At 44.9% G+C, this 17070-nt stretch overlaps 2 protein-coding genes and 1 long non-coding RNA gene across 6 annotated transcripts in view; 1 reads left to right on the top strand and 2 right to left on the bottom strand.

The window, feature by feature from the left end:
- The window catches only part of ArfGAP3 (ADP-ribosylation factor GTPase activating protein 3), a 34658-nt gene extending 34227 nt beyond the window's left edge, over positions 1 to 431 (bottom strand). For all 4 annotated transcript variants that reach the window (XM_037416177.2, XM_075870926.1, XM_037416180.2 and 1 more), the window contains exon 1: positions 276 to 431. In XM_037416177.2, the coding sequence (XP_037272074.2) occupies positions 276 to 350 (75 nt within the window). In that variant the 5' untranslated portion in view covers positions 351 to 431. The remainder of the gene's footprint in view (positions 1 to 275) is intronic.
- Positions 432 to 1281: 850 nt separating this feature from the next.
- LOC119164069 (uncharacterized) lies at positions 1282 to 5662 on the bottom strand. Its single transcript, XM_037416176.2, has 3 exons — positions 5434 to 5662; positions 4321 to 4487; positions 1282 to 3080 (listed from the first exon to the last, which is right to left on the bottom strand). Exons 1-3 carry the CDS (start codon positions 5499 to 5501, stop codon positions 2665 to 2667), a joined length of 651 nt encoding a protein of 216 aa, XP_037272073.2. The 5' UTR covers positions 5502 to 5662; the 3' UTR covers positions 1282 to 2664.
- A 247-nt stretch (positions 5663 to 5909) lies between these two features.
- LOC119164068 (uncharacterized) lies at positions 5910 to 16934 on the top strand. Its single transcript, XR_005108794.2, has 2 exons — positions 5910 to 6204; positions 15304 to 16934. It is a non-coding gene; the product is annotated as an uncharacterized LOC119164068 (long non-coding RNA).
- The last annotated feature ends 136 nt before the right edge of the window (positions 16935 to 17070 follow it).

Here is a 17070-nt window from a genome sequence, read left to right as displayed (position 1 = left end):
TGACGCAACCGTTTAGAAATAACCGAAACCGAGATTAGGCGACGCCGAGGATTTTTCGGCTAAACCGATCATACGTGAAGAACTTGGCGCGACGACCAGGCACGACGTGACGTTGTGCGACGTGTTCTTCCCCGAGAACCAGGCGATGCCACTACGAGAGCCCATACCGTGGTTGGGCAGTCACATAGCGTCATCATGGCGGTGGTTCGAGCGGTACTTTCATAGGGACCCTTGTTTAGGTCCCCGTATGGCAAGTTTAGTTCGTCCGGACTTACCTTGTTCGCTGGTATGGACCGGAGACGCTTAAAAATCGCCGTTATATCAGATTTACTAGGCGCCTGATCTGCCATGTTGGCCGACTGCCTGTGGTGGCCAGACGGGAGGGACGGGTGCGCGCCGGCTTCGGCGGGATGCGTTGGCGCGTTGTTTTCTTTCGTTTTTGAGCGCGCGTGTAATCGTACGTACGACGATGTCGCTTTCGCAACCTTGCGAAAGAGGAGCCTGAGCGAAGTCGACTAGTAGAACCCGTTTTTTTTTTTTTTTCTTTAGCGAATCTCGGTCCTCATCGAATGCGCTCGCCCTCTTTGATGATTGTATTTCGTTTGTCGTCCATTCCAAGCGGTCATAACAAACGGCACATGATTAAACCCGATAAAAAAACCACGCCGTTTATCGCCCGAACCAGCAGCACCTTCGTGCTGCTGGTTTCGTGCTGCGCGTTCATTTCATGAATAGACAAAAATAGCAAAGCACAATCTGCGCAAATTTTTTCCTATTGTGCGTCACAGCTGCGCCGGTAGCACGCATATGAATGAGTCAAAAAACGTTGAAGCCGGTGCAAAAAAATGATGAAAAAAAGGGTGAAAGGGGGAAGCTAACGGGCGGGACGTTTCATTGATGAAAAGAAGGCTTCAAGTCCTCATCGTCGTGCGATTGAAGAACGAGGTTATAACCCCTGCGGAGCGTAGTGCAGCTTCTACAGTGACGTGCCACACGTTTTGAGCGAAAACGATTGCGATAAAATAGTCTTTGCGACGTTGAAGATATTTCCATTTTTTTTCTTTCTATGACATTCCAAACGCTCTCATCTAATAATATTTTCCTCAGAAGCCCTTAGGTTACACACGTTTTCATTTTTATGTCATGCACATTAACTTAATTTATAAACCTACAGGAAAACTTCAACAGCAAATTTCGAGCTTGATAATACACTACGATTACTGTCCAACTGAAAAAAAAAATTCACCCACAAAGCATTAGTAATAAAATAAATACCAGCAATAAAAACATTTTATACTTTATTTAAAAAAAACAATTCCAGCTTCTTACATACATACACATGTATTATACATCAATTCGTAGATAGCAGCACAATTGATGACAATTGTTTAATTAAATAAATGTATCTGAAATTTACCTGGCACTACCATACACACAATTGAAAAATGGGGAGAATTAATAATGAACTCAATTAGATGTTAATTATTAAAGGGCTATATCAGCAAATTATATGCCTTATATAATTCAAGCCCACAGCAGTCAGAAAATACGCTTCATTATTTGAACAACACAGAGAAAATGATTATAAGAGTATTCATGCATCAGAACAAGCATCCACTGACACATGTGCATTCTAAAAAAAAATTAATTGTGACCCCAGAAACATTTACATTACAAAACACTGCAATTAATAAGCTTGCTATTTATAATAATTAGCAAAAAAAGCAGCCAGGAAATGTGAAGGAAGAAATATTAATTTTGTTTTTCAATGGCTGCTATGCAACAGTAATGAATGCCGATACTGCTTCCATTATTTACCAATGGCTACCGTTCAACAGAACTAGTAGGTAAATTTTATATTTTCATGCGAAAGATAAGCAAGTGTGGAAATAATAACATAATAAGTAAAAATTACATACAAACGTGTTTGAAACAGATGTCTATCATCCTGGTTCTTGTGACACATCATGTCAAACTAGCGTCGTTATCGCTTCAATAAGCACAATCGTAAGAACCAATTTCAGCAAATGAGTGCACATTCTTTTTTGAGAGATTTGATCAATGACAAGTGTACGACTTCATAGCTCCAAGTCCACAACGCAAGTTTATTTCCTGTGGCATGGCAAGAAAAACAGTTGTTAAATACCATATTTAGTCCGTATAGCATGTGAGGCAAACTTTTAAATCATTACAGATAAACCCGACAACCTTCCAGGTAAAAAGCTCCGTTCCCGCTGAATTACTGAATTTTTTCGCCAGCTGGACAGACTACAGGTTAAATATTACAGCTGTACACTTTACAACTCCTATTGCAGTGGATGAGTATCCAGCTGGACTATGGCCAAATTACCGCTGGGAACTGACAAAGTCTTAATCAGATATGCATCCACTTCAAAGTAATTAGTCTAAATATAAGTATTTTCATCTGGAAAGATTACGGGCTAATTTATCCAGCTGTAAATCAAGCTTTTCCATCTAGGTTCCATTGACTGGTAAGCTATTTGCTAATGGAGAACAGAAAATTAACTGGAAAAACATGGTAGCAAAAACTAAACGATAAGCATCAAGATGAAATATTGGTGGTCATCATCCTAACAATATCAGCTGCTCGAGAGACAAATATTTTCAGGCTGACACACACTTCTGCGTCAGGGCGCAAGCCGTTCAAAACCTTTCAATAAACCTCTTGAACGACAGCGAGGTGTACCGGTACTCCCCAACAGCCTTGAACACTTGCTTCACCAGATCGTCATACCTGAAGGGAAGGGGCCTGAGGCAGTTCAGGCGAGGCTCGTCGCACTGTTCGTAGACAAACTCCTCCAAGGAAACGTGGTCCTCGTCTACGGGAAGTGGTTTGTCTCTGTCAGCGTGCTGGACGGCCACTTCTACACACTCGTCCCAATCCTCAACCATGAAGTCAACTTTGTCACAAAGATCGGCAAACAATTTGTTGGCGACCTTGGAGTTCACGGCGACACACTCGGCCAGCACTTCTCTCCTGAGCCTCTGCACCTCATCAAACTCTTTCAGGTTGAGCCTGTGGTCAATGTGAGTGAAGTTGAGCACTTGCAGACAGCGCTCTGCAATAGACAGGAATGAAGTTGAGTGTTTTATGTACCATTGAGGTTACCGACAACTCCTTTTACGAGAATGCGAATGCCACTGAAATCAGTTGCACTTGTATGACGAGCTATTCACTGCATACTGTAGAATTACTCATTGTCCCCGATTATAATTGTTAGAACACACAGTACACAAAGGGAGACTAAGGAGCAGAACGAAAGTTCAATTTTCCCATACACAAAACAGCACTCTTGCTGTGACACGATGTGTGGTAAGCGAGAAAGCACACAAAAAGAAAAGCAGGTTGACATCATCTCTGCAATAACTTTTCTCAAGGCATTAAACACAACCTGCTATTTCTTTAGCTCAATATTTTTTCTAATTCCTTTTATTACGTAGAGCCTATAGCACAAGTTAATTTGGGATGCCTTTATCGACACTGACGAATTCCACCATATTGTTCAATTTCACAATGGCAAAATTTCTAGTTCATCAGAGAGGCTGTAGAAGCCCTGTAATCTAATCAGGGCCAACGAGATTGCAAATTCGACAATACGGTGAAATTAAAGTGTCAACACTCCGAATCAAGCAACATTCTTAATCACTTCAATTTCTTAGTACAGGCTAATATTACTTGTGCAACAAAACGTCCAAATAAATAGTTAGAAGAAGTCAGTAAGAAACTTTCACTTGCACAAGGCGTCACAGCATGCTCTGCACCTCGTGAAACATGCACCCATAATTGCGCAGCATAAAGTTTTGGCTTTATGAGAACACTACAGCTTCAAAAAACTTCAATTACATGTCTTTAGTCTGCTCTCCTAAGATGTATGTATGTCGAAAAATTTCTACTATGAGAATGCAATCTTCTGATTGCCACCAATAACAAAAGAGCATCTTCTGCAGTGTTGAGTGATAGGCTTGTTTGAAGCTGTAGTCTGAATTGAGGTACATCAGTGACTAAAAGCACAATAGGGACGGAATTCCAGCATTGTTGTAAAGATATCTTGAAATGGCTTTAGAAACACATTTTGCAAGAAAGAAATGCTGGGTAACACCTACATGAAAGGCGTTATGCTCAAGCAATTTATTAACACAGAGGGGTTGGGCAGTGGTTAATTACTAAAACAAAGTGAACATGAAATGAACTCTGCAGTTCTAGCACCAGAAAGTGAAGCAGCAGGCTGAGAGGCCATGCTACTGTGCAAGCACTTCTAGATTTGGGGAAATACGCAACCACAAAAATCAAAACCTTACCGTCTTTTTCAGCTTCATATCTCCGCACTGTTATGCCATTGAACATGCAAATTTGGAATTTATGAAGGTTCACACTCGTTTCTATGGGGGGCAGGCGCACTGGAAGTCTGTTTCGCCGGGAATCTTCAACAATGGCCTCGAATTGGTAGTCATCGAATCCCACCACACTGAAAAAATGTAGAATGAGAGACCGCGCAGCCTCAGAGTTCTCACAAGTTCGCCACTTTCATCTCTCTTTACTCAGAAGATTGTCAAATTGAGAGGGTTAATTGGTGCACCATGATTATGAGTGTATATCAATGCAAATAAGAGGGGACTCAAGAGGGAACACAAAGTGCTGAACTTCTAACAATTGACTTTTTTGGGACAGCCTTAATTAGCTTCTTACACAGTTTACAGTGTTGCAACAACCATGCGCAGAACATGATGACAAAACAAGAATGCTTCAGGTGGACAAACATACGAGTTTTAGTCATTGCTGTTTTTCCTAGGTGGGAAAAACAGCAATGACTGTCAATTTTGTTAGGTTGTATCCGAGGAGCATACGAATGTACACGGGGAAAAAGAGGATTGTCAATCCGCGATTGAGTGGCTACCCTCTCTCTCTCTGCTCCTCAGCCAGGTATTTGTTCATAGATGTCTGGAATAAAGACTTAGCCTCAGACTCGTTTAGCTGGACCATGTTGCAGGAAGGTGCAGCGGCTACAGATCACAGTCACGTATGCACGGGCAGCTTCCACTTAGGGCGAAGGGGGGTCAGCAGCTCCCTTATTGTTTCTTTTTGCCCCCCCCCCCCCCTCTTCCCCGAACAACAAAGATATTCAATGCACAGCGCATAAGTTTCCAGCCTCCCTAGCCCCTTCCCCCCTCTCCATGAAAAAAAAAATCCCTGCAACGCCCCTGCACACACGATATGACTTGCCGAGAAAAGCGACCGCGACAGAGACTTGCCAACATGCAAAGAATTTTATAAGTGCCAAACGAACAGCTTTCGTGATCCGGCCGCGACAAAGACTAACATGAAACAGCTCTCCATAAATGCCAAACTAACATCTTCCGCAGTTATGAATGGAATGCTGCGCGATGAGCTGGATGATCTGACGTAGTACGCACCATCCAACGATCTTGACGTAACGTCCCAGCTCGCCCTGAAGCACGTCTTCGAACTCGACGAGGTTCATTGCTTTGTAATAGCTCTACCCCACAGAACACCTACTCTACGCCTTATAACGAGGCGAATGGCACGGCCTTCGACGAGCTAACACGCTAATACGGAATCAAAATGCAGAACTTTACATTACGAATATAGCTGACGTGCAATTCCTTCCTCAATGACGTACAAGTTTCCCGCCTGACCCATGGTTTCCCGCTGTGTTACAAGCATTGGCACCACAGAACATACTACCTTAAAACCACTGTGCTAACTGCAAGTTATCAATACGCTTCCTTTATTTTTTGTATAAAAAACAGTTTTGTGGTATGCTTGAAGTTTTATGAGTAGATTGTGCTAAAATTTAGCGAATCTACTCGGTACTAAAGGGCGATTAGCCCCACCACACACATCATCATCATCAGCGGTAGCGCACAGTATGGCGGCTACTTAGACAGTTTAAAGCCACTCCTTCCTCCGTGGTTTAAAGCGGTGAAAGCTGGTGAAACTATGTGAAACCTTGAAACCATAGAGTTAATATAATTTGTGTGTATATTAACTGTATGCTTGAAACTCTGTCGGGGGCATTAAGCAAGAAATCGCACCACCAAAACGTTGACACTAGCATTTTTTTTCGCTTCCAAGGAAAGACGTAGCGATGATCTTCTAACGTACTGAATTCAAGCAAATATCTTTTTCTATTACTCCATTTATTCTTGACCCGATTTGTGAAGGTAAGCACGGCAACTGCTCAATTTCAAAAGCACGTGTCGATTCGCCTGTGTTTTTTTTATTTTTTATTACAGTTCGTTTCTCCTCGGTGCGAAATAGCGTGATTCGGAAAATATGCGAGTGTTTAGCATCCTTCTTTTCTCCATACGTGTACGAATGGAAACCTGGCGAGTTTTCGTAGTTAAACCATATTGTTCTCCTCTCGTGACATATCTTTACTATTTCTCCTCGTGCGCATATTCTCGAAGTAGACAAACCCAAGCATGGTAGCACTCAAGAAAGAAACGCTTAACAAAACCTATTATGTCCCGATCGTGCAATATAAGTGCAGTCATTTTCAATTTTGCCAGGATATTGTTGCAGACTTAGTAGTTCACAGTAAAATGGCCCAAACTATCCTCGTCCCCTTTTTCGTCGTCTGTATTTTGCTTTTGTTTTGGTGGCCTAACGGCAAAAACCAGTACAATCTTTTGCGTTGACTCTACTCCTCACTACATAGGAAAGGACGCGCATGCAGATGTCCTTCGAAAGGAAAACTCGGAAGTCATCCAGGAAGACAATCGAAAACAAAAAGTGCGAATTGTAACTCTAAATTCCCAGTTCTTTATCAGGGACACAAGCTTTGAACACGTAGGGCTGTCTTTCAAAAAGCTACTGATTTTAGTGTTCACTTTTTTTAATGCCCAGCATATGTACGAAGCACCATAAAACATTCAAGGCATATGAATGATGATGATCCTTATAATACTGACGCACACCCGCAAAGGGGGATTGGCCAAGAACCGGGCGGCAGGATCGACGAGAAGTTAAAAGCTTATAGTTTTCCAAACAGAAAGTAACTCTGGACTCAATATATATATATATGTATATTGCAGGAGTAGACCGGAAAAAGAGAACGACAAAGACAATGTTGTGTTGGATTGTGTTTGAGTGAGTGGTTCTTGTACGTTACATTTGGTGGCAGCGGTGACCACTTTAACCCATTTTTACAAGGAGTAACGCTGTCGCGATGACAGAAACAGTCGGCACTTCGCAGATGCACCCTACGGTAGACAACACGTTGTCGACGGCCCCGGAACCTCCTGTCCCGACTTCATGGGAAAGCTTGGCACAGGCCGCGGGAACCCCAGTCTCATCACACGTCCCGCCACCAGCACCCCATCAGCCTCTTCTATCAGAGTTTTATGTCCAGGATACACCAAATCACCCTCAAACAGTCAAGCGCTGGTGCCAGTTTACTTATACCTGACTGCGTGCAAGCCCTTGTTTCACAAGGTGAGGCCGACAGACGAGCCCTTATGCAAGATTTTGAAACTAGCTTCGCTACCCACTTGCTCTCTCTTGAGGCCACACTCGCCCAACGTGCCCCAACGGTGGATGTCATCGTCGACCTAGCTGCCCGGCTCTCCGTCATTGAAGAGCAGTTTGGCCTTCAGCAATGTGTGTCTGCCGCAGTCGAACGAAATGTTTCTCTGCCAGCTCAGCTTTGGTTTTTCGGAGCACAACTTCCACGCTTACCTTCAATGGCACCACGTCGTGGGCAGCATTTTTGGTGCAGTGCGAGTCCGTTGCTGCCGTAAACGGCTGGACAGTTCAAAATAAAGCTCAGGCACTCATCGTGCAGCTCCGTGGCGCCACGGTTGAATACCTAGAGTACATCCCGCAAGTCGTCCGTCCCAACTATGAAGCTCTGGTTTGGCGCTGGAAGCCAGATTTGGCAACAGTCATCTTCTTCAGCTCTACCTCACACAACTGAAACACGTTCGGCAAGGTCACCACGACCTTCAAGAGCTCGCTGCTCGTGTCGACAGCTTGTCCTGGAAGGCCTTGTCGGGTTGCCCTACCGCAACCATGGGCATTATTGCTGCTAATGCCTTTGTTGTTGCCATTAATAACAGAAGCGTCCAGCACTTCGTGTGCCTCGCTCGTCCGATTGACGCACGATCAGATTTAGCTGTCGCTCTTGAGGCGGAGATACAAGAACGCTCGCAAGCAGCTGAGGATCCATACCGAAGGCCAACATACACGGACGCACCATCCCGGACCAGGCATTTGGCTTCTACCCGGCTTCATAATCTAACAGCGGTACTCCGGTGCTACCACTGCTACGATGTTGGGCATTTTGCTCAGAACTGCCCTCGGGTGATTGAGTCCCTGACAAATTCAGCTCCTCCTATGCAGTCTTCCTCAGGAAACTACAATGCGGGCCATCGAGGGCAGGACCCCGCATGATGGCTGAAGCCCAGCTTCTTTCACTTGGCCCCTTCACTGAGATGCCAACTCTGTTGGTGAACCTTGGAGATCTGCCCCAGCACGTTAAAACACTAATAGACACAGGGGCTGCATTCAGTTTTTTAGCAATGAGTTTCTTGTCTGGAAGATTTTCGTTGAGCCCTGAGCAGGTCGATTGACCCCATCTCGTCCTAGCTGATAGAGCCACTCTACCTACTCTCGGCGAAGTCTGCCTGAATGTGTGTGCGCTTGGGAAGGCAGTGAGACAGCGGTTCCTTGTTGTCCCAAACCTGTGTGTGCCAGTGATGTTAGGCGCGATTGGAGCGCAGAGTTTGGCATTAGTTTGCAGTTTAATGGCACTGATTGCACCACTGAACTGACATCTACCGATTCGAGCAAGTCTTGAAACTTCCAATAAAGCTTGCTTTAGGCATTCGTATTTCCCGTTGAGTCATGCCATTTACAGAACTGTTGACCAAGCGCGCTCCGTGCTCACTGACAACTACCGCATCATGAAAAGGCTGATGATTAAATTTTTTTGGAAAGTCTGCATTCGAACAACGGGCACAAATACGACCGTAGGTACGAACAGAAGTGAACAACCTGAAATTTGAAAACTACCCTGCTTTTCAATCCTGTGATTACGGCAACCTCAGTTACCATCCCCTTGTCGTCTGCTGCATGGGTTCCTGTTTACAGCCCCGACAAGGCCATTGTTGACAAGGACATTCTTGTAAAAATACCATTTGCATCTGGCCTGTAGGCGAATTCGCAAAGCCGCAGGCCCTCCATCGCTGTTCCTGCAAAACCTTTGCAGTGCTTGTCTTCAACCTGTCCAACATTATCCTGTGCGTGCCGTCAGGCACTGTCCTCGGTACCTGTACTTACCTTGAAGCACCGTCTGTCGTAGCAGTAGTACAGCCCGTAGCACCTTCGCCACCAACTGCATCACCCTTAGACTGCAATAAATTCAACTTCGGCCTCAACTTGACACCATCACAGAGAGCTGAGAATCAAGCACTTCTACGGAAATTCGGTGACTACGTGGCGATGTCACCCAGTGAGCTCGGCCACACTCCTTTGGTGCAGCACAGAATTGACACTGGCTCTGAAGTTCCTCACCCACGTCAAGTCTCTGCCTCTGAACGCGCAGAAATTGCTAAGCAAATGGATGACATGCTTAAGTGTGCTATCATATCGCACTCATCTCAAGTCCGTGGTCGTCCCCCGTAGTTCTTGTGAGAAAGAAAGATGGCACAATCGGTTTCTGTGTTGACCGCCTGCATGGTACCTGTTTTTTCACTACGCTGGATCTTCTTTCTGGCTATTGGCGGGTGGAATTAGACCCGAATAACGCTGAGAAGACCGCCTTTATAACTCCGGATGGCCTATACCGGTTTGACCGCCTGCCATTTGGTTTCTCCAATGTTCCTACTACATTTCAGCAATTAATGGACCAGGTTCTTGGGCATCTCAAGTGGTCGGTGGCTTTGGTCTACTTAGACGACATAATTGTCTATGCTCCCACGTTTCCCAAACACCTCAGGTGTTTGGAAATGGTCTTGCGTGCTCTCCGAGACGCTTGCCTTAGCATTAAACCTTCCAAGTGCTTTTTCGGCTTTTTGTAAGTTAGTTACTTGGGGCACGTAGTCAGCGCCAAAGGCTTAAGCCCTGATCCCACAAAGCTCCAAGCCATTGCCTGTATTCCGCTTCCCACCACGGCTAAGCAGCCTAAAAGTTTCTTGGGCTTCTCTTCATATTTCAGACGCTTTGTCCGTGACTTTGCGTCTCACGCGGTACCTCTCAACGAGCTACTGAAAAAAGAAGTTCGCTGGAAATGGGGACCCGACCAAGAAGCTGCCTTCCGCGACCTCAAGACTTTCCTTCAAGCACCACCAATGCTCGCACACTATGACAAGAATGCCCCGACGATTCTACACATTGATGCCAGTGGTCTTGGCCTCGGAGCTGTTCTCTTGCAAGTCAACGAGCACGGGCAGGAGAGACCGGTCGCTTATGGTAGCTGTCAGCTCAGTGAACCAGAGAGCCAATACCATGCCTCTGAACTTGAGTGCTTGGCGGTAGTTTGGGCAGTCAAAAAATTTTTTCCGTATGTTTATGGTAAAAGCTTCACGGTCACTACCGACAACGTCGCCCTTTGCTGGCTTCAAACGAAAAAAGACCTCAATGCTAAGTTCGCCAAGTGGGCTCTCAAACTGCAAGATTACATCTTTTCTATTGTCCATCGCAGCGGCGCTCGCCACTACCTTTCTCGCCACCCGACAGCTTTCAGCAACATCTCCCCAGTCTCTGCAGTGCTTGATTTATGAACTACACAGCTACAAGACGCAGAAATCGTCGATATAACTTGACGACTATCCGGGGAAGTGCGCACACCCAAGCGTCGTCGTCAAAGTTTTTCTGCGTCGTATGTCGTCCGAGAGGGAATTCTTTAACACCGAAATTATCCGGATGGGTCGTGTGTGCCTGTTGTGTTAGTAGCCATGCGACAATTGGTGCTGTTCATGTGCTACGACATTTTGACTGCTGGTCACCTCGGGCTGCGCAAGACGCTGGCACGCATCAAAGAGAGGTTTTGGTGGCGGCGCATGCACAGTGACATTTCCCGCTACGTTTTGTCATGCACAGTCTGTCAAGCACAGAAGGCCACCACAAGTCCCAACTGGTCCCTATGCAACCTATCCCTCCTCCGGAAACACCTTTTGAGATTCTGGGACTTTATCATCTGAGACCAATTCCACGTATGTCGCGCGGCAACAAGTTTCTCATCGTTGCCGCGGACTATCTCATGAAGTGGACCAAAGTCAGGGCCATCCCTGAATCTTTGACTCTGCACGTCCTCACGTTCATCAACAAGTGCGTCATTTTTCGACACAGGACGCCACGCTTGCTCATCACTGACCGTGGCACGGCCTTCATGTCCCGCGCATTCAGAAACCTACTGAATGACCAAGGAATTTGGCATGCCACGGCCACTCCTCAGCACCCACAAACGAATGGTCTGGTGGAACGTACAAACCGTACCATAAAGGACATACTGTCGTCTTACATGAGTCCCAGTCATAATAACAGGGACGAATACGTTGCCACAGCTGTATTCGCCCTCAATACGTCACAGCAGGCAATCACACGGGAGTCACCGTTCAAGCTTGTCTATGAAAGGACGCCAAGGCTTCCGCAAGAGAGCTTCTTTGGTTTGAACACAACAAAGCAAAACCGTCTGGATGACACCAGTACTTCGGAGCTTCTTCGGAAGGCTCGCTTTAGAGCGCACCTGGCCATAGCGCATCGTCAGGCGAAATTCCGCTTGCCTTCCGACGAGAACCACACCTTTTTCAAACCAGGAGACCTAGTGCTGGTTCGATGCACCCACTGTGTTCCACAGTGTTGCCAGAAGTTTTTTCTCCGGTATGCCGGCCCATGTCGCATGGTGAAAGCCCTAGGCCCTGTTACGTTGGGAACTGAAATACGGTTGGGAACTACGCGGCACCAATATTTGAACCACGAACCTCTTGCATGCGAGGCTGATGCTCTAACCACTACGCCATCACCGCGACGCTAAACATGCGTAACAGTCCATAAAAAATTAATAATTGCATTAACAAGACAGCATTGAACAAAGGTGTCGAACCTCCTTTTCACCAAGGGCCACATATAATTTACTTGCACTCTTTTCTCCTTCCCTTTCAATGTAAAACCACTGCCTTCCCCCTCCCCGCTCCGATGGAGGGCCTTCATTGCTGCATTTGGGGAAGGGGGCGGTGCGCATCTATGTGGTCTCCCTAGAAGGGTCTGTCTGGCAGTGCCAGACCTGGCTGCAGCGATGACATCGCAAGCAGAGTACGCCAAATGCTGGTGGCGTGTGCCAAGTCTAGTCATTTCAGTTAGCATTCCTCTCTAGCGTGCACTTGATCTTATTGCTTTGCATCATGCTCATGCTGCAGTATTTGAGTGGTTACGTTGTGTAGAATCAGTGGTGGCATTTTGCAACATACTAAGCAAAATTCAATGTGACTGCCCTGGACAGACAAGACTTCACGCAGTTGTGCATTTTGCATCATCATTACTACTGGTGTTGCATCTGTGATTATATAGTGGAGCTTTGAAAACTTCAGTTCCATGTGACTGGAACCATCAGCAGTTCTTTCAAATTCCAGTTATGTTAGGCACGGTTTAGTTGAGAGAGAGAAAAAAAAAAACAAAGGCTAGGTGGTTAACCAGATACTACGATATGGTATGCTACCCTTTAATGGAGTTGGGGAATAGTGGTTGAAAGAGAGGGAGATAAAAACAAGAACAAAACACAGACACACACACAAACAAAAGCGATCCACTCAGAGTCGTTCAGACATTATAGTAGTTCGCAAGAAGCTCAGTAGCACTTTTACTGCCTTCTTTTGTGACATTGAGTATGAGCGATGATGTAATATTCTTTCCTCTTACAGAAGCTGGTCGTCTAACTTGTTGAGTGCATTACAAAGAGATTGCCTCTGTGTACCATTCAGTTGGTGACTGTTTTCCATTATATTTAAGATTTACTGATTGAGATTTTTTTGGATAGTATATTTATGATGTGTGCGGTGCGATCTTGGCAAGGTAGTCTCTCAGCATTCGGTTCCTCCACATTCTTGTCCTCTAGGATATGGGCGAAGGATCATTGCTTTTTGCATATTCGTACGATTTCATCTTAAAGTCACTTCCACTTACTTTGAATGACTGTATCTACCTTATTGTTCACTACATATTTTTAGTGCATATATATATATATAGTAGATTACAAAAGGGTTGTCTTCAGTTGCTACAAATAGAAAAAAGGTGTACTCTAGTCCAAAACTGCTTATCGGTCTCTGATCGAAATATTAACTAATACATATATATATTGTGTTCAGAGAAATGTGTTCAATATTATTTAAAAATTAGACAGGCACCTGTGTGCCGCATGCGACATTTCCTTTACTGTGGATGTAGGTATCTTCAGATGTGTACAGACTATAACTACGGCAGTAATTAGAGAAATTACAGCACTTGACTTTTTAACCAGTGTGAATTGGTGGTCCAGTCAAATGGGCGAATTCGAGTTCTTGCTACGAATAGTCCACAGCCACTTTGAAATTTTGGAAAAGCGGCCACTTGTAGTCACTGCCAGACGTTGAAATCTGGCTAATTTAGTAGGAAGAATCGAAGCCTACGCGCAAAATGGCGCATCTATCATTCACCTAGAAAACACACCCAATGACAGCACTGTTTCCCTCCCATTGGGGGAGGAGGATGAGCCAGCGCAGATAAGCGGCCACGAACTAAAGTGTTTAGATTGACGGTTGATAATGACGAGGGAAACAGTGTCATCATTGATGGCATTTTAGAAATGAATGGTACATGCGCTGATTGGTGCTTCAGTTTCGCCTGCTAAATGAGCCCTGTTCTATCGCTTGGGTATCAACATCCTATCCAATCCCGACATGTTTGGGTACCATCATCCTATCTAATCAAAACATGCATACCCTAACTGCAGTGCAAAAGAAAAGAAATAAACGACTATAGTTTTGAAATTTCCAGTTTTTCTATCGCATGCAGAATGCTTTTTAAGCCAGAACTGCTGTATTAGAGCGGTTGGTTGGTTGCGAAACTTTATTGAGGTCCTGCAAGGCGCGCGTCAGTGCGCAGCGGGCGACTCTCACGTCGGGACCGTTAGGCCAAGCCTATCGGCCGCGGAGCGGCCGATAGGCTTGCAAAATTAGAGCGGTGGCTTGCAAAAAAAAAGCATGCCAAGTTTTTTTTAAAAAGTTATTAGTACTAGCTACCATCAAAAGGCACAGCACATTTTATTCCTTAAAATGGCAGTAAACAACGCAAAGATCCAAAAACTGTTATAAAGAGAAATATGTGCACTTTTGATTTGCGAGCATGCTGCCGCAAGAATTATGCTAACGCGAGCTATATTAAGAACGTTACAGTGATTAGAACATTGGTTTCAGCTGGCTTCAAATTTCCACGTGACCTTGCCACACTTCTCCCTCACAGAGAGGATAAGGCGTAGCCTGTCTTCGTGACTGGTTTTGACTAATCAACGTGCTGTGTGCTATGTCGTCGCTGAACAGTGGCTTTGCGTCACTGCATGTGAAAAGAGAATTGGCCAGGCGTAGGAAAGGAGCACGGGAATTGTTTTTTGAAATGGACGCTCTACACTGCACACAGCACGGTAGTATTAGGAAAACCGTGATAGGAGCGGTCTACTCCACGAATTGCCAAGCTTTTTCGGGGGGTGTAAAAAAAAGCCTTTTGACTGGCCATTTAACTACTATATGTACATGCATCCTATAGTTACCTGTGCTAGTATGATCACTGACATATAAATAATTATGGTCAGTAATCCAGAGCTGTGTGGGATGTTTCTGAGGGTCTGGGCGACAATGAACAGAAGCACACCCCAGTTTTCCACCCCCACTCGTTCCTACTTTACAAATCTTCCGAATTTAGAGGTCGCTAGGTTGCAGGTCTACATCAGCACTCGCTGTGACTGTCAAATTATTTCATGCTGATAAGAGTTTTTTTTTTTCTGAACCTCCTCCGAATTTCAGTTTTGTGCCATGAAAAGCAACATCTTGCAGCAGGAAAATTTGCTGTGTATCTTATTTTGGCTGTCGCACCATTGCATTCGACCAATCAACTGCAAATGTTGTGACTACTTCCAAGAGAAATATTAAAGTGAATAATTAATAAAATATTAGTTATTTATTAATTAACTTTCAATCTAATTAAAGCTATAAAGCTGAAACTTTGTCAGTGCTGTCTTTCTTCTTTTTGCAGTGAGAGTGATGAGAGGCCCACTTTTGTCTGATTAATTTCAGGGAGATGACGTGCTGGGTACCCTACTGCAAGTCGGGGCAGGAAAAAGAAGCTTGCAGTTAGCTTTCACGAATTTCCGGCAAATGAGACATGCCTGCAAGCCTTGCTGAAGGTTATATCAAGGAAAGATTTCGTTCCAAATGAAAATTCCAACAGCCTCGTCTGCAGTCTGCACTTCGTGGATTCCGATTACTCGTGTTCCACAAGTAGACGACGCCTCAGGCCGGATGCGGTGCCTAGCGTTTTTGATGGCTACTCACGCTACATGCAGCCTTCTCCAACCAAGAAACGGCATAAAATAGTGCGACATCTTTTGATCCCTCATAAGAAAACTGTTAAACCAACATTCCCTAAGGAAGGAAACAAAAAAAATGTGGCTCACGATTTCCACAACAAGGATTTTAGCACATCAGTTACTTCGGCAAACATTTTGTCGAATCATCCGTCAACCACAACAAGGCTAAGTCCTGACAGTTCTGACACCACCCACCAAGCTGTGGTTTCAGTAGAGGCTGCTGTACAAGTTCATTCTCGTATGCCACCTAACCCTTCCAATACCAGGGCTGTAAATCGTATGAGGGCACAAACATCCAGGAATAACAAGGCCATTCAAAAACTACAGGAAGAAAATGAACAACTCAAAAAGAAGCTTGAGATGTTTGAATATATATCACAGTGCATCGAGCGGGGCAAAAGTATTAGCTTAGAGGGGACAGTTCAGCATTTTGTAACTGATTGATCAAATCTTGAATGCAGGGACACCTCGTCCAGCGTGGTCCTCAGATCAGATGAGGAAATGTGTGGTTTATTATCGCCTATCCCGGAGGGCATATGCGCTAGAGGTCTGACAATACTTTCATCAAAAAGTACCTTGTTGCGCTATGTTGGCAAGTCGTTCAACGACAGTGGCGTCACCCCTCCAGCGAATGAAGTCAAGAAAGAAGCACGGCTCTTCTCACTCATGCTGGACGACTAATTGCACTGCTCCAGTTAGCTCGTTCGCACTTATTCGGAGATTTTCAAGAATACTATAAATTATTTATGAACACATCTACATCCAGAAACAGCATAGGCACATCGGTAGCTTTATTCTGTCCTTTGACAGATATCGGATGGGCGTTTCGTATACCTCACCAGTCATCATCAGTGACTGCGAACTAGCAGCGATTTATGTTGCCCTTATGTATGTGCTGGAAGGATTGCCAACATGGAAGGTTGTCATCCTTACGAATTCTTTTGGTGCCCATGGCAGACTCACTCAAAAATACATCAGCAGCCCTATTCTGTATACCATCATAGAATCTGTTGACAAAATGATTTCACATCGTAAAGTGTTCCTCACTGCCCGATGGATCCCTTCGCCTGTGGGCATCGATGTGATCACCTTTCTTCAAGTTGTAACCATGATGAGTGTGGCTGCCTGAAAATTTTGTGTATGATGGACAATGCTCGTTTGCCTAAACAGTGACACCTCTTCTTGCAGCTCCTAGACCACCCTGTTTTGAACAGATCGTTCCCTCCCTGTGCTTGTGGCTTGGTTCTGTGTTAGTACGCGAGGGTATAGACTGTTGAGGTTGAGTGTACGGTCCAGTCTGTGCATATTGTGACTGTCATAAAACATTTTAACGTTTTATATCACACTGTCCCAAATTCGTTACGTAGCACACTTTGCTGACTAAGGAATGTAAATGTTTTGGATATAAGTGCGCAACCATGAACTTTTTCCTCTTTCTGGTTGGGTGTGCTTTCGACGCAGCCAGATCCATCAA

Source organism: Rhipicephalus microplus, chromosome 8, assembly GCF_043290135.1.
Source record: "Rhipicephalus microplus isolate Deutch F79 chromosome 8, USDA_Rmic, whole genome shotgun sequence".
Classification (NCBI taxonomy): domain Eukaryota; kingdom Metazoa; phylum Arthropoda; class Arachnida; order Ixodida; family Ixodidae; genus Rhipicephalus; species Rhipicephalus microplus.
This window is presented reverse-complemented; position numbering and strand designations above follow the sequence as displayed.